At 33.2% G+C, this 21,245-nt stretch overlaps 2 protein-coding genes across 2 annotated transcripts; both read left to right on the forward strand.

Annotated features, from left to right (window-relative positions):
* The first annotated feature begins 4,051 nt into the window (after window positions 1–4,051).
* On the forward strand, window positions 4,052–5,550 carry LOC132800535 (uncharacterized). The gene is made up of 3 exons (XM_060814465.1): window positions 4,052–4,816; window positions 4,961–5,077; window positions 5,272–5,550. The coding sequence occupies exons 1-3, from the start codon at window positions 4,052–4,054 to the stop codon at window positions 5,548–5,550; spliced, it is 1,161 nt and encodes a 386-aa protein (XP_060670448.1).
* Window positions 5,551–15,388: 9,838 nt separating this feature from the next.
* LOC125422357 (putative disease resistance protein RGA1) lies at window positions 15,389–18,670 on the forward strand. Its single transcript, XM_048473739.2, has one exon. The coding sequence runs from the start codon at window positions 15,389–15,391 to the stop codon at window positions 18,668–18,670; it is 3,282 nt and encodes a 1,093-aa protein (XP_048329696.2).
* Window positions 18,671–21,245: the final 2,575 nt, after the last annotated feature.

Here is a 21,245-nt window from a genome sequence, read left to right on the forward strand (position 1 = left end):
GCACACGTGCTCTTAGAAAAACAATTCACACATAGTCAAATAAAATAATATTTTATTTGGGTAAATAATACCTGGTACCCAGGGGTTAAACACAAACGTTAACCAAAATTAACAAGTAATATACCGAATCGAAGCTTGAGTGGCGAGGATTACAAATCCGGTCTTACTTCCCAGAGATCGGACCAGTGGTGGCCGGAATCTCGCCGGAAAGCTTTCAGGATTCAACTCTTTGATCCTCTCAAACCGTCACGAATTGGAGGAAAAGGATCCCGGATTTGGATTCAGGGGGTCGGAATCAGTGGGGAGGGACCGGCAGTGCAACTGGGTACTCGCCGGAACAGGATTTTCCGGTGAGCCGCCGCGGTCACTGGCAACCGTCGCCACTGGCGACGCGTCCAGTGGCCGATGGCTGAGATTTTTGGAGGTTTTGTAGATCGAGGGGAGAGGGTTCCAACGGGACTGGCAGTGACGCAAACGGAGGCCAGACGGCGAAGAGATCTGGGTTTGAAGATTTTCGGCCCCTCGCCGGAAAATACTCTGATCCCGGCGCATCGGAGGTCCGGTGGTCGTGAAATTTGGTGGGTAGGCCGGAATTCCCACGGGTGAGAGACCGGTCAGGCGCGTGTGGCTTGGGGTGGCCGAAAACTGGGCAAATCGGCGGTGGCCGATGGTGGCAGGGAAAAATCGCCGTCGTCGGAAATCGCTCCGATCCCGACGCGTTACTGGCTGGTTGGCCGTGAGATTTGGGTGGCTGATCGGAAATGGAGAGGCGCTCCTGCCTGGCCAGCGCGTGTGACCCTCCAGTGGCGGGATGGTGGCCAACTGATGGTGGCCGCTCGCTCTCTCCTCTCTCTCCTTCTCTCTCTTTCTCTCTCCTCCCCCCCGTTTTGCCAAAATAAAAGCCACCGTGGGTGAAACTGTTCACCCACATGGACCTCTCAAATGTCGACACATGGTGTTTCACTGTTCACCGATTCAAAAATATTAAAATATTACGGTAGTCGGAAAACTTCACTCGTCCATAACGTTTTAACCAGATGTCCAATTTAAGCGTGCCGCTAGTCTATGAACTCGTATCGACGAGCAATTTACAACCATACAAAAGTCAAACCAAATTCTACAATCATAAAATTCAACTCCCGGCACCTTTTGGACAATTTGAATCTCGACTTGTTTTGCTCATAACTTTCAAACCGTAGTTCCGTTTTCGACGTGCTACTAGTCTACGACACTCGTGCCAATGTGTACTTCGTAACGGTACCTCAGTCAACTTAAAATTCCATCAGAGTCAAAAAGTCAACTTTTGATCCCTTCGGTCAACTGCCAACGGTTAAAGTCAACGGTCAACGGTCAGCCTCGGTCAAAGTTGGAAAATTTCCGTTGTACTTTGGGACGGGGTGTTACAGTACATGTAGGAAATAAGAGGTAGACTTCTCTTTATATTAGAATGAAACATACATGCACAAGCTACAAAAGTCAGTGTATTGTTTTCACCATATAAATAAGTGTATGCACAATATAAAAGCAAAATAAAAAGATATTGAAAACAGATTTTACCATAAGGTATGGAGGTTTTAACCCTGTTGCTTGTCCTTTCGAAGACCTGTGAAGCGATGCACCCATCTTTACCCTATATAAAATATATGTAAATGACACCATTTGAGGAACACAAAAACCTCACAGAATATGGAAATCAGAATTTGAAAATAACATTTATTATCATAATAAAAATAATGAAAAATGTATTTTCTTGTCAGGTTGCTTAAGGTTTTAGTTCTTTCGCAAATTCTTCTTCTGTTTGACACTAGCATATCCACTTTATAGGGAAAACAATTTCTTTAATTTATTATGCCTCTTTGAAGTACCAATCGCTTGTGCAAGGAATTACATCAAGAATGAGTATTAAAAAGAAAATATAAGAATTGTAAGAAAAAAAGGAGTAGGAATTGGTTCAATTATCACACTAAGTATATTTCATTGTTTAAAAAATAATATATATATATATATATACATATAATATGGTGTGATAAGAAGAAGCTTAAGGAATTTCAAATCATTTCAAGATCTTGATGTGGAAAGACATGAGCTCATAAATGCAACTAAAAAATTTATGTATTGTACAAATATAAAAGCAAATATACAATATTAGAACTTAGTTTCTAAAAAATTGCTTCAGGGGTCAAAAGAAAAAAGAAAAAAAAAGAAAAAAAAAAGTAAGAAAAGATACTTGTTTTCCTTACCACTTTACAATTGAATTCTCATCACTGCCATCCATTCCAGGATGAGGGTCAAATATTGAAATCCTCAATTAACAATATCCACCCTTCAAATATTTAAGGAAAATGTATATTTACCATAAAGTGATACTTTAAAATGTATAAAAAATTTCAAGGTGGGCAATGTAAAAAAAACATGACCACTGAAGTAGGGTATAAAAATCAAAAAACAACTACAAAAGTGTTGGAAGACCAATTTTAGTAAATACATAAATTTAGACTACTAGGCATCAAAATATAATTCAAGGCAACTAGGGATATGTAGCATAATTATTCGAGAAATATGCACAAATCACAGATAATTTCTATCCAATTGAAGGATAAACAGAAAAGTTAATAACAAATAAGAAGGTATCAAAAGACTAGTTTATTTAATACAGAACCCAATAATTTAACTTTTTAACCTCGACAGAAATTCAAGTTGATATATAAATTAGGAACAGAAAAGAGCTTAATTCCAATAATCAATATATTACATGGGGACTGCATAAATAATCATAGCCCAAATTACATTGCCTAATTTGCAGGTTTCATAGGCAAAGTAAACAATAAGTCATTTTAGTTCACGCTCTGCCTTCCTAACATAATATCTTTTAAAATGAAAATCAAGCAAGAAATCAATAAAATGTCATTTAACATAGAGCAAGCATACAAAGGACATAGAGCAAGCATAAACAGATTATCCAGTTAACACTTATCATAATAAGACCCACCTAACAAGTCTTCAATCACCTTCATTGTTTGACCATACTGCTTGCAAGGAATTATCTTGGTATATGATCATATTAGCGTACATACCTAACTGAAAACAAAATTGAAAACACAGTGGGTCATTTTTTAAAGCTATGACAAAAAAAACCTTACAATAAGATTGGCAAGAGCAGTCTCCTTCACTGCGCTCTCTTCCTTGCTCGCCATTACTTCATCGTTTCCTCTCTCTCTCTCTCTCTCTCTCTCTCTCTCTCTGTTTTTATTTTGTTTGGGATCTGACCGCTTCAGTTCAGCGTCTAATGCTCACACATTTGAATACTTAGACACCGTCGTCGATTACGTTTGAATCGAAAATTCAAAACTCAAACCCTAACCCTAAATCTAGTGTTTCTGGGGGAAAGGTGATTAAGGAGAATAGAAGAGCTGACGAAGGTTTTGAAGGAGTATAACTCGAAGGGAAGTGAAAGAGAGAGAAAAACAGAGAAGGGAACAATGGACTTTTCTTTTAATTTGTTTTTAATATCTCAAAAGGGTACTATAGTAATATTAAAAAATAAAAGGGCAAAACAAAAAGATTTAGAATCGAGTGGGTAGATATCGTTAGGAGGACTCCAACAGGGGTAAATGGCCAAATTCCCCAAAACATTTTGAAAGGAAAAGGGTATATTTCGCAAGCCCTTTTTGAAAGGGACATTGGGCTAAATTTCCCCTTACTTTATTCTTTTCATCCCTTACACTTCCTTCTATATTCTTTATCAAATTGAGGCCCAGTAGACGACGTGGGATAGATCCATTGGCCCATACCTATGCCCCCTATCCATGATTCGAATCATGGGCTGGGTGGGACTATGGGTAGAATTGGTGCAGAAAATCAGACAAGAAAAAAAAAAGTATAAAATAAAAGACAGGCTCGATAAGCCTGAGCAAAGCAAGACTCAAACTTTCTTAACTTTCTTCTTCTACTTGTTATGTTTTAAGTTGAAAAATCCTTGCCTCTGACTCTTACTCTTACTCTTAATTTTCAACCTTTGCTCTTCTTTCTTCACAACCAAACATGAACTAATATGGAGCTACCCATTCCCAACAAGCTCGAGAAGCTCTGGGACTTATGGGATATACGGCTCAGCATTCTGTTAAGCCTCTTATTGCAAGTTTTCCTGGTACTATTCACCCCTTTCGGGCAAAGAAGCAGAAACAGTTTCCTCATGTTGATCTGGTCCGCATATTTGATTGCTGACTGGATTGCAACTGTTACAATCGGACTCATCACCAAAAGCCACACTGATTCCCGAGTCAAGCCACAACAAAACGAGGACGTTTTAGCATTTTGGGCTTCTTTTCTTTTGCTTCATCTCAGTGGCCCTGATAGCATTACCTCTTTTGCTCTTGAGGATAATGAATTATGGCTCAGATATTTGTTTGGACGTCTTTTGCAGGTTTTGGGTGCTGGTTATAGCTTTTTTCTAACACTTCCTAAGAACCAGCTATGGCTTCTTACCATTCTAGTCTTCGTTGTTGGAACTATCAAATATGCAGAGAGAATGGTTGCTTTGTATCTTGCAAGCTTGGACTGTTTCGGATCCACTACATTGCCTAAGCCATATCCAGGTCCTGACTACGAAGAGGCCGTCTCAATTTACTCCACAACAAGGTCTGTAGAAGTTCTGGAGCAAACAGAGATTACCATGGCGCCTGAGTTTGATGAACTAAAACTAATGGATCTTGCACATTCCCTCTTCGAGAACTTCAAGGGTCTTATAGTTGGCTTCCTTCTGAGCTCCAAATATCGAGAATCAAGCCAAGAATTCTTTCTCCAAAGAAAGCCTGAGGTCAGTTTTAGATTGATAGAGTACAAGCTCAGCTTCATGTACCAAGCTCTCCACACAAAAATGGAAGCTGTACGAACCAGAGCTGGGATCGTCCTTCGGTTCATAATCTTGTTTTTCTTGGTTGTTGCCTTTATGTTGTTCTAGTTTTTAGTTGATAAGGATGAGTTTAAAAAATTCGAACTCATCCTTACTTATTACTTGCTTACTGGAGCTATAGTTCTTGATATTTTCTCAGGAATTAAGCTCATTTTCTCTGATCATGTCCTTATTGCCCACAACAACTGGAAAAATACATTCCAGATCACTTTTTGCAAAGAAGAAGGTGGTCTAATTCGGTTTCTCAGTATAATATGATAGCAGATTGCCTCGATGATCGTTGGGTATGGAAATGGAACTGCCAGTTTCTTGATTTTGTTAGAAACATGCTAGAAAAAATGAAAATGATGTGGTTTTAGTCGTCGGAGAAAAACATTGATGATCTCAAAAGCTTTATCTTAGAAGAGCTGAAAAATAAATCTTCAAAAGCAAAGACTTTAAGCGAAGCCATGGAAAAGTGTTCACAAAGAGGGGATGGTGCTCTATTTGGTACTCCAAGCTACATCAAGCTGAAATGGAGCATCAGCCAGTTTCAATACACTGAAAGCCTTCTCCTTTGGCATTTAGCTACTGAACTTTGCTATAATGCTGAAAAGAAAACAAACCCAGAAGGAGATGATCGTGATGATCAGCAATAGAAATAAAGCTAGGAGTACACAAAGAATAGAAGAAACAGCAAAATCCTATCAGATTATATGTTTTATCTTCTGATAATGAAGCCAACAATGCTAGTTCCAGTTTTGGGCAATTGGCAGGTAGTATTTCAGGATACTTTTGCAGAGGCCAAAAGATACTTGAACAAAGACTCAATATCAGATTACGTGGATGCCTTCAACCGTTTGATTAATGTAAAAACAAAATTCAGGCCAGCTGTAGTAAAGGAATAAGAAGCAAATCAGTGATGTTTGATGCATGTGTACTTGCTCAGCAGCTTCAACATTTGGAAGAAGAAGAATTGGAGAAAGACCAGTGGATGCTAATGAGCAAGGTTTGGGTGGAACTAATGTGTTATGGTGCAATTTATTGTAGACCAATTGTACATCCACAGCAACCGAGTAAAGGTGGAGAGCTTCTGACTTTCACTTGGTTGCTCATGAATCATTTGGGTTTGGGTTTACAATTTAATGAGCAGGAAATGCAAGCAGGAACTAGAGTTGTAACTGTAAAGTGAAAGGCCAATAAATTCATGGAGAAAAACATAAGGGAGTGAGACATTATCACTAGAACCGATTGGAAAAGGCTAAATTAATATATATTTTGTCTTTGAGTTGATCTCAAATTTACTATCTTTAATTCTCCTTGCATGTTCATATCTTATTTTTCCTGCTATATATGAATGTTCCATACCTTTTTTATCAATTATTATGCAGTAAGATAATTGCATAAAAAGCTCTGTCTTGTTTTTTCATACCATTTGTATAATTAATGTCATAAATACTATTTGCCCCAAAAAAAAAAAAAAAAAAGAAAGAAAAAAAGTGTCACACAATTTGTCAGGACTATCCAAGATCCCTCACCGGAACCCGAGACAAGCTCTGATCCCAAAAAAACCTTACAGGACCTTTCAAGGAAAATCCAACAGCATTTCCCTTAAGGGTTGGACTTACCACAAAATTCCCTGCATGAAAAAAATGCACTTAACAATATCCCCTTATTCCTTTCACCTTACTACAATTCATATCTACGGCACTCCAAAATAAACAGGGAACTAGTACAATATCAATTAAATAAATAAATGTCCATTGTAGTATACAAAGCATTTAGTATTACAAATAATATGAAATTTAATACAATACAGGGAGAAAGAAATAATACAAGATGGAAGGAAAAGAAAGGGAAAACTCTCTCGAATTTAGGCAACGATCAAGAGATGTCGAACTCTTTCTGAACGGTCAACCCCTACTAACATGGGCTTAGGGGAACGGATTTAAAAAAACAAAAAAAGTGAGATGCTAATCATCTCCATGAGTGACCCAATCTATTAATAATAGTAATAACAAAAATAATAATATAATAACTTAATTAATCAATAATAAATAAGTTAATAATTAAATACTAAACATTTTAAAAAGTATTTTCTCTCAAAACTCTCACCATTTCACTCAATTGAAAATGTCCTCCTTTTAAAAACATTTCACAAAACCCAATATTTATATACCACAAAAATAAAGAAAAAATTAATTAAATAAATTACAAATAAAATACAATAAATTAAAGATCCAAAATATATAATGAAAATAAAGTAGAAATACAAATAAAAGTAATTTTTGTAACAATTACTAAATGATAGTTAAATTCAATAACAATCATTAAATTGTAACACATTGTCATAAAGAGAAACAAATCACAATAAAATTTATAATAATCATCATAAGATAAAATACAATCACAATAAATTAACCAAGCCAACATTTAATTCAACATATAACCATGACATTTATTTATCAAGCCAAGTGAATAATCAAGGAATAATAATAAATAAAGTGCAACAAGTCAATTTAGTAATAAAGGGATTAAACATAAAACAAAATTTGATTTCAATAAATAATTTATAAAAATTATACTTAATAATTTAATAAAATAATGAGGGACACAGTAGAAAACCTTTTGATAAATCTTAAATTTATACAAGCCATGGAAACATGATAAAATATATTTTTGGACACAACTTAAATAAACAATAAAATCAATGTAAATAAAATTCATGTTAAAACCTCAATTTAAATAAATAATAAAAACATGAATAAAATACTTTTGATTTCAAATATCACTTTGAAAAACATTTAATTTTTGATAATAGATCGGGAAAATATCTTGACACATAAACTATATACCAATGATGCCTGACGGTACCCAGTGTCTCAAAGCACCGTCTGACGGGGAGGTTATAAAGAGAAAATTAGCATCCAGGCCGTCGTGGCATCCCAACAGCACCGATGGTAAAACTCAATCCCGACCACAGAGGGGGCGGCTATGGCCAATATCAAACTTGTCTGCCCTCAGTCCGATGGCAACTATGAGAGAGTAACCTACGCGCTCATAACAATGGGCTTGCGCGCTAATCACATTCACAACTACAGAACACCAATACTGCGTAGTGCGTCTTAAAAACCATATATATATATATATACCATTTTCAAATACTAAAATTTCATCATTACCACTGGATTTAATACCTCTTTTCCAATCTAAATAATCCATATTTCATTTCACCCATCATCGTAAATCCATCGCGTTAAAATCCATTCTCATAATTCTATTGCTGCAAATATACCAAAATCCCAGTGGCATAAAATCAATCCATAAATCTTAAATCCAATGGTATGTGTATATATATATATATATGTATATCCAAATATTTTCAATACCATAAAATAATTTTTGAAATTTGCCTCAATGCATAATAAATTTATTTTCTTGTTTTTCTTCGAATCCATGAAATCAATCCGTTCAAAAATAATATTTAAGCCTCATAAAATTTATATATTCTTAAAACCATGCAACAAATTTATTATGCATCAAATCCCCAAAATTTTCTCAACAATAGTTTAATAACAAATAAATTTCCAAATTTCCTCAAAAAATCAAATATAAATTCCATAATTCATCAATATATAATAAATTTAAAATAAGTAATTTCATTCAAATCCATACAATCAATCCATAACGTAACCATAAATTCATAAGAATTTAAATCCACAATTCTTTAAATTCCCAAATATATTTTTGGCACTAAAACATATATTAAAAATTATCATAAATTGGCAATATAATTTTAGATGGAAACTTCTCTTAAACATCAAATACATAAAACATATTTTTCAAATATTTAATTATGCAATAGTCCCACAATAAAATTTAATAATTATTCAATTAAATCCCAAATTCATAAAATTCTTAAAATCAAAATATTTCATAATGCGCAAGTAATTTTTATTTACTCAATTTTGGCATCAAAATTCCAAATACAATTTTACTAAATATTTAACATATAAAATATAATTTTCAAATATTCAATTAAACATAATATTTATAATTTGACTCCCGAAAATAATTTGAAGGTGGGTTATTCACCTCGAGCATGCACTTCAATCAAGATCCTTCGCGGGATCGATTTCACAATTCACACGTGCTCCTAAAATATTAACATTACACAACATCAAATAAATTAATATTTTATTCAAAAAAATAATACACGGTACCCAAAAAAGCTAACACAAACGGTAACCAAAATTCGAAAATGAGGTATCTATGGAAAGCCAATGAGACAAGGAATACATTACCAACCTCCATTGAGCTCAAAGCCACCGGGATTGGCCGGAAAATGAACGGAAAGCTCCGACTAAACACTCCCTTCCACGTATCTCACAAATGACTTGGAATTTAGGCAAATGGAGGTCATTTTTGGAACCAAGGGGTTGACAACTAGGGGGTAGGACTAGTCTCACGGTTGGAAACTGCCGAAAAATGGGTCAACCGGAGGACCATCTGTCGCCGGCTTTGGACGACCGATCCTGGCTCGTTTGCCGGCCAAACTGCCTGAAATTTGGCCACCGGCGTCATCTGGCCATGGGCTCTCACGCCCACCAATTCATGTCGCCATCCAGCCACTGTAACACAGCCAAACGACCGGTCAAAGGAGAGAGGAAGGAGGGAGTCAAAGGAGAGAAAGAGGTTTATGTGTCTCTATTTTTCACTCTCTTTGTTGAGCTCTAGGAAGAAGAAGGAGAAGAAAAGAAAAAAGAGAAAAGAAAAAGAAAAAGAAAAAAAAAAGAAAAAGGAAATAAATAAATAAAGTAATAATATAATATAAAATAACAAAATAGTAGTAATAAAATAATATAATATTTAATTGTGGTTGACATGTAGCACATATGGTTCACATGTTTAAAAAATAATATTTAAATAATACGATACTCGGGAAAACTTTGCAGGCCTATAACTTCCAAACCACATGTTCAAATTGGACGTGCCACTAATCTATGAACTCATATCGACGAGTACTTCACAACTATGCATGAGTCAAAGCTCAATTTCATAAGAATAAAAAGTCAACTCGGACACCCTTGGACAGTTAGGATCTTAACTTGTTTTACTCATAACTTTCAAATCGTAGCTTTGTTTTTGACTTGCTACTAGTCTATGAACTAGGATCGATGCGTGCTTCGCAATGGTACCTCGGTCAACCTAGAATTTTTTCCGAGTCAAAAAGTAAAAGTTTGACCCTTCTTGGTCAACGGCGGTCAAACCCTATCAACCTCGATTAACTTAAGAACTTTCCAATGTACTTTAGAACAGGATGTTACACAATTAACGATAAAACATTCAAAAAGATAAAATAAAACAATAGGAGTAAGAAAAAGCCGGCTTAAGCATATGCTAGGCCCCCATAAAAAGAGGTCCAATTTTTATTTTTTTATTTTTCTATGTAAGCCCATATATAATTTCAATATGTATCTATTAAATAGAATCGAATTTTTTATTTTATTATTATTATTATTATTATTTTTTGCTTTTGGAAACATTAAAATTTTGCCTTTCTTAGAATTCTAGATTAATCATTTATTGCTATATTATCTCTAATTATTTTATTTTTGGAAAATATTACTAATCAAGTCCAATTCAATTTTTTGGTTTTTACAATTGATTATTTTTAAATCTACAATTGATTATATTTTAATGGTAAAAAGAAAATAGAAGAATAAGAAACATGTTTAATCCTTCTTCTTTATACCATTTTTTTTTTCTTGATCGTGCTTATTCACTTTTTTCTCATCTCATTCAGTCATTTTTTCATATTCGTTTAATTTTGGTACTTAAATTATATAATTACGATTCGATTCAAAGGCCCCAAAATAAAAAGGTAAGCTTATTGATTATTATTCATTTTTAAAGAATTTATATGATTCATTCTCACAATATTTTTCTTTTGTTTTCCATGGATTCATGATTATAGTTAATTACCAATTCTTTAATTCATAGAAAACTAACATTTTGAGCCTCTCTAGGGTGTGTTATAATTTTTTTCTTTATATATTTATTCAACTAAATTCATTAGAAGTTCACTTTCATATGGTTTCTTTTGTTTTTAAACAAGTTGGACCAATTCTTCTTTTAGATACTCTTTAATCAAAACAAAAGTCATTGTTTAAATTATATAAATATTTGTTTCTTTTTTTATTATCTTCATGTATATAATAGTGTAAAACTTTGAAGTATCACCAAATTGCAATTACGTGGTATAAATCAAGTTTTATTATTCCTTTTATTTTTAAACATTTGTCTACTGGAAAATATGAATTTGAATATGAAAAACATATGAAAAAAATGAAAAGTTAGGTGAATTTATTAAATCCCAAAAAGTGCACAAAAAAAGATTAAATAATTTAATAATTTTATCAATTGAAAAAAAATTGTTATCAAAACTTGATATAGAAGTTTAATTCATAACTTTGCATCTTGAAAAGCAAGGAAATTATATTTTATATATATTTAATAATCTTTTTTTGGTAATATATATATATATATATATTTAATAAAGACCTCAAGTATTATCTTTCGCCTAGCTAAGGTATCAAAAATAGTTGAGACGGCCATAGAAATTAATTTGTCTTATTCAGTAAAATCTATCGATTAAAATCCTTAATGTAACAATTTTACACTTTTGAGCTTGTGAATCGATGTACAAAATTTTATCTTAGTAGCCTAATATTGCTTTAAATATGTAAATGAGAGATAACTGTTAATTAGTACGGTTCATAGGGATTTTTTTTCCTTTTAAATTTTGGTATGTTGTGGATGTAGGCGGTATGACATTGAGCTTCCTCACTCGTCAATAGTATATGAAGGTAATTACAAGAATGATCTATATCATCCGTGTGAACAGAGGGTTCTTTATTCTTGTTTGTCATTCATGTGTAAAGCAAGAGTTGCAAGAACAATAAACTAAACATGCTTGATTAATTCTTGTTTTGTACTCAAGCAAGGGTTGCAAGAGTAGATACTAAACGTGTACACTTAATTTAATTTTTGTTTTGTAGAAGGAATGGAAAATGGAAGGAAAGAATAAATCCTATATATATATATATATAAGATTTTTTTTTTTTTTGAGGGATAGAAAAATGGATGAAAAGAACAAATCCCATATATATATATATATAAAAGATTTTTTTTTTCTTTTTTTTCTAATTGCCCATGGGCTTCATCAGCAAGACGCGGCTTATATCAATTCCCCTTGTGCATATTTATTGATATAACGTGTGTCGGTTTCATAATCAGGAGATGTCCAATAATAATAATACTAATAATAATAAATAAATAAATAAATAATCAGATGACAATCGTGATAAAGTGAAAATTATAAAATTACATCCATGTATACGAACAATTAAGATGCAAAAAATTAGATCTTGGACCAAAGTACCAAATGTATGTTATATACTTAATGATGTTGAAATTTCATTTAATTAAAAGGAAGTGTAAAAAAGAGAACTAAAATATCTGATCTGATTTAATAAAACAACATATCTAACTTCAAGAGTAATTCTTCACCGCCTGACAAAGAAAAGAATGTTCCATGTCTCTTTTCTCAATTAATGTGCGGTGAGCGAATTATATAATTAGCTCCGACAATAAGTAATTAATGTCTTACTATTGCAAAAATGGGGGAAAAGAAAGTGAGATAGAAAATCAGTCATCTTCGGTTAAATGTTCTACATCTGTTTTATCAATTAACTAATGTGCACTGAAGTAATTAGATAGTTAGCTCTGTTATCTCAAGTTACCTTTTCTCTAGATAGTTAGCATTTTTTTTTGTTTTTTTGTCAAGAATAAAATTAGCTCGTTCTAGTATGTATAGGTAAAGTCATGCTATTGCAAAAAGAAAATTATAAAAAAAGAAATTGTCATACAATTAATAATGAAAATATCCCCAAAAAAAAGAAAAAGAAAGACATAGGAATAAGATAGAAAATCGGTTTGTCATCTTCAGTTAAATCCGTTGATCAAAATCCTTAATATATAACAATTTTATAATTTTTCAACATGCCAACCTATGTACAAAATTATTGTTTTCTTAGCTAATGTTTTAAAAAGTAAATGAGAAAAAACCCTTCTAGTTAATACTTTAATCAGGATACTTTTTTACCTTTTGAATTCTTTTTTGGGTAATCATTCCCCAACTTAAACAACTAATTTTGTCCCTTTTTTCAATAATATTTTTCATCCTATTTTGGATAGAAGTCTAAGATGACTAAATGACACTAAACGGACTGGATTTCTCATATAAAAGGGAACATACCCCATGATTTGGTGTGCGTGAGAGGAATAGTACTGAACGAATTTCACTTGTCAATAATAAATGAAAGTCTTGCTCAAAATAATAAATGAAGGCTACAACAATGATTTATGTCATATTCATGTGAAGGGAGGGATGCAAGAATAATTCATGTATCGACACACTCATTTCATGTGTTTTCATCCATGTAAAGTAGGGTTGCAAGAAGAATTGACCAAACATGGTTGATTAATTCTTGTTTGTCGTGCAGGTGAAGTGAGGATTGCTGGAAAAATTTAAGTCATAATCCATGTAAAAGGAGGGTAGCAATTATAAGTAATTTATGCCATAACCATATGAATATGAGGGTTCCTAAAATAATTTACTAAACCTACACTTTATTCTTGTTTGTCATTCATGTGAGATGAGGGTAGCAAAACGTAATTTATGTCATCCATATATATATATATATATATGAATGAGGGTTGCACGAATAATTTACTAAATGTGCACTTTATTCTTGTTTGTCATTCAGGTAAAGTGAGGGTTACAAGAATAATAAATTAAAAATTTAAAAAAAAAACAGAAAAACTCATTAAACATGCTTGATTAATTCTTGTTCGCCTGTCAAGTCAAGAAAGGGTTGCAAGAATAGATTCTAAACATCACGCACACTTGATTTTTGCTTGATAGAAGGGATAAAAAAAAATGGAACCAATGAATAAATCTTATATGTTTGTGCATGAAGATTTTCTTTTTTTTTTTTACATATATATATAAAAAACTTAATTTCATAAGTACTATTGCCAAAAAAAACTAATAATAATAAGGAAAAGTGTCATACAATTAATAATGAAACATCAAAAAAAAGAAAAGAAAAAGTAACAATAAGATAGAAAATCAATTTGTCATGTTCAGTAAAATGTGTTGATCAAAATCCTTAATGTAACAATTTTACACTTTTTCAGCATGCAAAATGCAAATATAAAATGTTATCTTAGCCTATTGTTTTAAAACAGTAATGAGAAACAACGGTTGATTAGTATTGTTCATGAATTTTGGTTTTGGTTGTGGATTTAAGGGGCATAATATTGAGCCTACCTCACACGTCAATGATATGTCGTAGTTAGAGGGACGATTTTTATCCTTACACGTCAATAATATGTCAAAGTTAGAAGAATGATCTTTATTCTTGTGAAAGGAGGGTTCTTTATTCTTGTTTGTTGTCATTTGTGTAAAGTGATGGTTGCAAGAATAATAAACTAAATACGCTCGATTAATTCTTCTTTGTCAATCAAGTCAAGTAAGAGTTGTAAGAATAGATGATAAACATGTGCACTTATGGTCGACAGAAGGGATAAAAAAAAAAAAAAAAAAAAAAAACGAAAGGAAAGAATAACGTTACATATATACTTATAAGTCTTTTTTTTTTTTTTTTTTCAATTAATTCCCCACGGCCTTCATCAGAAAGACATGGCTTATATCAATTCTCTTATGCTTGTTTATTGATATAAAGAGTGTTGGTTTCATAACCAGAAGATGACTTTATAATAATAATAATAATGATAATAAATAAATAAATAAATAAATAATCAGAAGATGATAATTCATGATAACGTAAAAATTATAAAATTACATCTACCTACGAATAATTAAGAAAGAAATTGGATCTGGGGACCAAAGGACCAAGTGTTTATATACGTACGTGATGTTGGAATTTTATTTAATTAAAAGGAAATGTAAAACAGAGAAATTAAATATCTGATCTGATCTTATAAAAAATGATATTGAACTTCCAAAAGTGATTCTTTGGCGCTTGACAAAGAAAAGCTAGCCAGAGAAAGAAAGAAATAATTAAAATATACCGTATATTTGATTTTGTAACTTTTCGGATCAATGACTTATATGTGAAATACAAATCAGGAAGGAATGAATACGTTACTTTTGTGGCAATCAAAGCTTTGTTAGTGCTACTTTCTTGTTTATATGGCACGCAATAGATTCCTAGCTTTTACATTCTTACAGTTACTTACGATTGAAGCAAATTTCTAATTAGCTCCATGTATATATTTGGCAAAGGTAGATCATATCCATCTCTCTCTCTCTCTCTCTCTCTCTCTCTCTCTCTCTCTCCCTTTCTAAAACTTTGAACATTATCATTACATTCAGCTTAATTTCCTTTCTACCCGTTCAACCAACCAATGGCAGATCCAATCGTCTCTACCGTTGTCGGGAATATCATTGGACGGTTGAGCCCTGAAGCCGTGAAAAAATTTGGATCGCTGTGGGGAGTAAAAAAGGAGCTCGAAGAACTCAAAAAAGCCATTTTAAGCATCAAAGTACTGGTGTTTGAAGCAGAGAAGAAGCTGCAGGCTGTCCATGCCAATGACAGAATTCAAGTTACAAGGTGGCTGAAGAGGCTAGAAGATGCTGTTGTTGATGCTGATGACTTGTTGGACGAATTCTCCTCCTATGACGCTCAACGGCAAATGGGGATCATGGCTGACTGTAAGGAGGTGACAAAGAAGGTATGTACTACTTTCTTGTCAGCCTCGAATAAATTACTACTTGCTGGCTTTCGTCGTGAAAAAATCAAAAGTATGCATGATAGACTAGTTTCGATTAGAGATGATAGAAAATTCCATTTGGAGGTGAATAATACAATTAATGTCACTCCTTCTGACAATGAGGGCAGAGAAAAGATGGCAATCATGGAATGTCTATTGGATCCCAAAATTAATGAAGGAAATAATGTATCAGTATTTGCCACGGTTCATTACCGGTCGTCCGACAAAAGTGCACTTGTTAGGGGAGTGTTTGATGATGAGAAGGTCGTAAATCATTTTGACTTGAGAATGAGGTTTGACGTCGAGGATTTAAATTTGAATGAGAGAAGAGTCATTGAAAGAATATTAAAATCTGCAACTAACAAAGATTATGAAAAGAACATAGAGATGGATCAGTTACATAAGGAACTTTGTGAAATAATTGAGGGAAAACGTTATCTCCTTGTACTCTATATAGACAATAGCAACGGTGAAATATGTGGGCAAAGTTTGAAATCTTTATTCTTAGGCGATTGTGCAAATGGGAGTAAAATAATAGTAGCTTCATGGGGAATAAAAGCTGTTGCAGATTTTATGAGTGCAGTGGAACCATATATTTATAAGAGATCATTAGATCCAGAAGAATCTTGGAATCTATTTAAAAATGTGGTTTCTAAGAATAACGGACAGGAGGAAGAGGCGAAGGCAATGATGAATAATCCCAAAATTGTGGAAATTGGAAAAAGCATTGTTGAGAGGTGTAGAGGGAATCCTTTTACCATAAGGACAATTGGGAGGATGTTGTTGTCGGATATGGAATCTGAGAATAATAATAATAATAATCTTGTAGAAGCAAAATATTGGTTCTCCAGCTTCCTGGAAAAATTTTCAAAAATCCCTCAACAACATATTAATACGTTACTAGTGCTAAAACCTGGTTGTTATGATATTCTCCCATTGCCTTTGAAACGTTGCTTTCTCTACTACTGTAGATTATTCCCTAAAGGATTTGAAATTGCGGGTGGAACATTATTAGATCTTTGGGTGGCACAAGGGTTTATTTATTCTGATTCATCACCAGAAAAATCTATGAAGCATGCGGCTTATGAGTACTTTAAAGATCTCGAGGACAAGTACTTCTTCGAGTCAACCATGAGGGATGACTATTACCGGGACAGGTCTTTTGAAACTAAAAAGAGGACATTCTGCGTGCCAGACCCCATGCACGAGCTTGGAATTCTTGTATCGGGAGCGACAAGATCAACTCAATATGTATCTTTTGAATTAGAATCATCATCAAAAGTTCCAACTTCAGTAGCGTTTCAAGCAAAAAGACTTCGAGCATTAATTGTTTTCCGTAAGGATAAGTTGGGCAGGGAAACTGAAAAGGGACTAAGTCAGTCAATCTGTGATAAGATTACCACAGATTATAAATTGTTACGTGTGTTGACTTTGCATAATTCAGGGGTGCCAAATTCTATTGGTAACTTGAAGCATCTAAGATATCTGGATATTTCTGGAAATCCAGATATCAAGGCATTGCCCAATTCTATTACAATGCTCCATTGTTTGACAACGCTAAAGCTGTCCAAATGTTATGGACTCAAAGAGTTGCCAAGAGATATTAAGAAACTAATCAACCTCGAACATCTTTGGATTAATTGGTGCTACAGTTTGACTTATATGCCTCGTGGACTGGGTCAGCTAACTCAGCTTCAGACGTTATCAGCATTTGTGTTATCGAATTATAAGAAGGGCAATATTGGGAATTCATGTTCCCTAAAAGAATTGGCGAAGCTGAACAATTTGAGAGGAGAGCTTAGAATTAAAAATTTGGGAAATTCAGAAGATGATTATTCTTACAAAATATTGGAGGCGAAAGAGCATCTTAGCTCCTTAACACTGTCTTGGGATTCCACTGCTAATGTGGGGGTCGACAATGCCAGTAAAAGTAATGCAACACCTGAAAAGCAATTGGAATGCCTGGAGCCGCACCCAAATATGTCAGAGTTAGCTTTAGTGGGGTATGAGGGTATCAAGTTTTCTGGTTGGCTTTCTTCTCTAAGAAATTTGAGAAATTTTTCATTAAGGAAATGTAATTGTCAGCATCTATCTCCCCTAAGTCAGCTCCCATCTCTTAGGGTATTAATACTAGACCAGATGACTAATTTGGAGTATATCATCTCCAAAGATGTCGTCTTTGACAGTAGTGCCGAAGATAATTTATTAACATCCTTGTATGAAATTAGGCTTACAGAATTGCCTAATCTAGAGGGATGGTGGCAAGAAGAACATCCTACTACTACATCATCATCACCATCATCTCTGCCATCATTTCGCAGACTTAGGAGATTGGTCATTGAAGATTGCCCCAAGTTGCGTTCCATGCCACTCTACCGGAATTTGAGAGATTATCTAGTATTGGATAATACTAGCTTCGACACATTCCAACACACAATCAACGCTTGTCGGAGTGATAGCAGCTTCCCTTTCCTCAGGTGGTTGAAAACTCTGTGTATCATTGGGATTAAGAAGCTTGACATTAGCCAGTGCGATAACATCAAGTGGGAACGCTTTCGAAACCTACGCTTTCTGAGATTGGATTATCTACCAAAACTAGACAAGCTCCCCGACGGCCTTCAACATCTTACCAGACTCGAACAACTCCATATTTGGCGCTGCAATATCAAAACTCTTCCGGAATGGATAGGGAATTTCAAGTCTCTTAAAAACCTTGGAATCTCAGTCTGTCCTTATTTGAATTCACTGCCTCAAGCACTAGAAAGCCTCCACAGATTAGAAACACTGGAGATCGAGGATTGTGCCATCATATTCCAAAGATGCCAAAGAGAAACCGGTAAAGATTGGGATAAGATCCAACACATTCCAAATCTGAAAATGCGCCAACCTCAATCTTCTCTCTCACCTCGATTTTAAATTCTAATTATAAGGTACGTACACATTTTTTTTTTTTAAATTTTGTATTACCGACTCTTTCTCTCTTATAATTTCTTGTTTTATTTATAAGCATTAATTTAATTTTATATATCTCTCTAATTTTTATTATATAACTCTAGTTAATTAATTTGTCTCTTTTTTGTACCAGCTTCAACAACGATCTACCATAACACCATTACCAAAGGGCAGAGATCCACATGAAGATGGACATTAAGAAAAACAGAGGAGGTGAGAAAGCTATTTTTTCATATTGACAAAAACAGAGGAAGTTGTCCCACAGAAAAACCACAAGATCTGAAATAGATTTTTCTAAAATTAACATCCTATACTAGCCTTACATGTGTCAATTTCTTGGTCACTATACACAAAAAATTGACCAACTCTACTTAAGGTTACAAACCCATGGTAATGTTAGTTTAGTCCCCTTATTTTATTTTTAGGTTGCTAATCTTCATGAGTGTATTGATTTGAAGCGGTAACACAATTCTTACATGAATTAAGTATTACTGTTAAAATTTAAATATTATTTGTGATTATATGCTTCTTTGATAAAGAATTTCAGTGACCACGCACTTTTGTTGATGAGGGCCTAATTGTATATATTGTATCAACTCTATCATTACTATAATTGTTCAGGGGTTTGCATATTTGAAAACATGCTAATTTAATCCCCTGTTGCAGAGATTGATGACCTCAAGAATTCAACCATATTTTCAAAATCATTTGGTGCTGCAACAGTGGAAGAAGTTAAATTGTAAGATATAGTTATACATTTACAGCTTTTCTTCCCATTAAAATTTTCCTTGTGCTAGTGATAGTGATTTCTTCACGCATTGAAGCATAAGTTCGTGTATTATTAATTTGTTCATATACTAAGCATTTACAAGTCTGACCTCTAAACAGGTTGATGAATTCTCAGAACACGAACTGTTATTAGCTCGACTGAACATGATTGATTTTTGTGCACCAAAGAATGAATGCTGACACTGATGATGATTGAAGAGAAATAGGAAGGTGGACAACCAACTTGCATTGGTAACCATACTCTTTTAAGGTCATAAATTAGATTTGCTATACTTTTTTCCTGATGTTCCATGCAAATGAGGAGCTCATGTATTCCAAATTCTACTTTTCTTTCAGCTCTCCACGCATAACGAGCCTAAAAAAGATTCGACTTACAACCATTCTCTTATATCACTCCTGAAGAGTGCATATAGCCTAATTTGGTAACATTGGACAGGATTGTGGCATCTTATTACAAATATGTCAAAGTAAAAGGAGCCTAATTTGGTAAAAATTCCTACTTGTTTTGAAAATTTTTATGCCTTTAGTAAAATTTATCTCTTATTAGCTCTATACTTTATATACTTGGCTGAATCTCTTAGCTGCCTGCATTTTCACTGTGTATTTCTTTACACAAGTTGTTTCATTAATCAATTTTTTTGATAAAGAATTTCAATGACCGCACACTTTTGTTAATGAGGGCCTAATTATATTAGTTGTATGAATTCAATCACTACCATAATTGTTCAGGGGATTGCATATTTGAATAAATTCTAATTTAATCCTCTGTTTGCAGAACCTGTTGTATAGAATTAATCAAAGTTGATGACCTAAAGAATTCAACTATATTTTCATAGTTGTTTGGCACTGCAAAAGTGGAACAATCAACCAGTAAGATCTAGTTATACATTTACTTATATTATTCCCACTAACAGTTTCATTCTGCGAATAATTTCTTCATGATTCTTAAGCTTAAGTTTTTCTATTAATTAATTTGTTCTAATACTAAGTACATGCAGGTCTGATCTCTAAACAGGTGTTGAAATCGCTGAAACAGAACTGTTATTAACTCATGTGAAAATTAGGCTAAGTTCCCCACAAAATGAAGATCCAATTTTTTTTTTTTTTTTCTATGCAAGCCCATATATAATTTCGTTATGTATTTATTAAATAAAATAGAATAATCTTTTTTTTTTTTAATTTTTTGCTTTTGGAAACATTAACATTTTGAATTTCTTAAATTCTAGTTTATCTCTAATTCCTCAGTTGTTGCTATATTATCTCTAATTATTTTATTTTTGGAAAAATAAATCTAATCAAGTCCAATCAACTTTTTGGTTTTCACAATTGATTACTTTTTTATAAAACTACAATTGGTTATATTTTAATGGTAAAAAGAAAAAGAAGAATAGAGAAACATGTTTAATACTCCTCTTTTATACCTTTTTTTTCTTTTCCCCTTTATCTAGCTTATTCACTTTCTTCTCTTCTAATTCAGTCATTTTTTCATATTTGTTTAATTTTGATACTTAAATTATATAATTACAATTTCGATTCAAAGGCCCCACAATAAAAAGTAACAATAAAAAGGTAAGCTTATTGATTATTATTCATTTTAATGAATTTATATGGTTCAGTCTTATAATATTTATCTTTTTTGTTTTTCATGAATTCATTATTATAGTTAATTACTAATTCTTTTATTCATAGAAAACTAACATTTTGAGCCTCTCTAGTGTGTGTTTTATTTTTTTTTATTTTTATATATTTA

The sequence above is a fragment of the Ziziphus jujuba genome, chromosome 2 (genome assembly GCF_031755915.1).
Source record: "Ziziphus jujuba cultivar Dongzao chromosome 2, ASM3175591v1".
In the NCBI taxonomy this organism is placed as follows: Eukaryota; Viridiplantae; Streptophyta; class Magnoliopsida; order Rosales; family Rhamnaceae; genus Ziziphus; species Ziziphus jujuba.

Excerpts from the sequence above, each read along its gene's own strand:
- LOC125422357 (XM_048473739.2), top strand. The coding sequence starts at position 15,389 with ATGGCAGATCCAATCGTCTCTACCGTTGTCGGGAATATCATTGGACGG.
- LOC132800535 (XM_060814465.1), top strand. The coding sequence starts at position 4,052 with ATGGAGCTACCCATTCCCAACAAGCTCGAGAAGCTCTGGGACTTATGG. Across the intron at positions 4,817-4,960 it reads TTCTCCAAAGAAAGCCTGAG|TTTTTAGTTGATAAGGATGA; the intron begins GTCAGTTTTAGA and ends ATGTTGTTCTAG. Across the intron at positions 5,078-5,271 it reads AGCTCATTTTCTCTGATCAT|TCGTCGGAGAAAAACATTGA; the intron begins GTCCTTATTGCC and ends ATGTGGTTTTAG.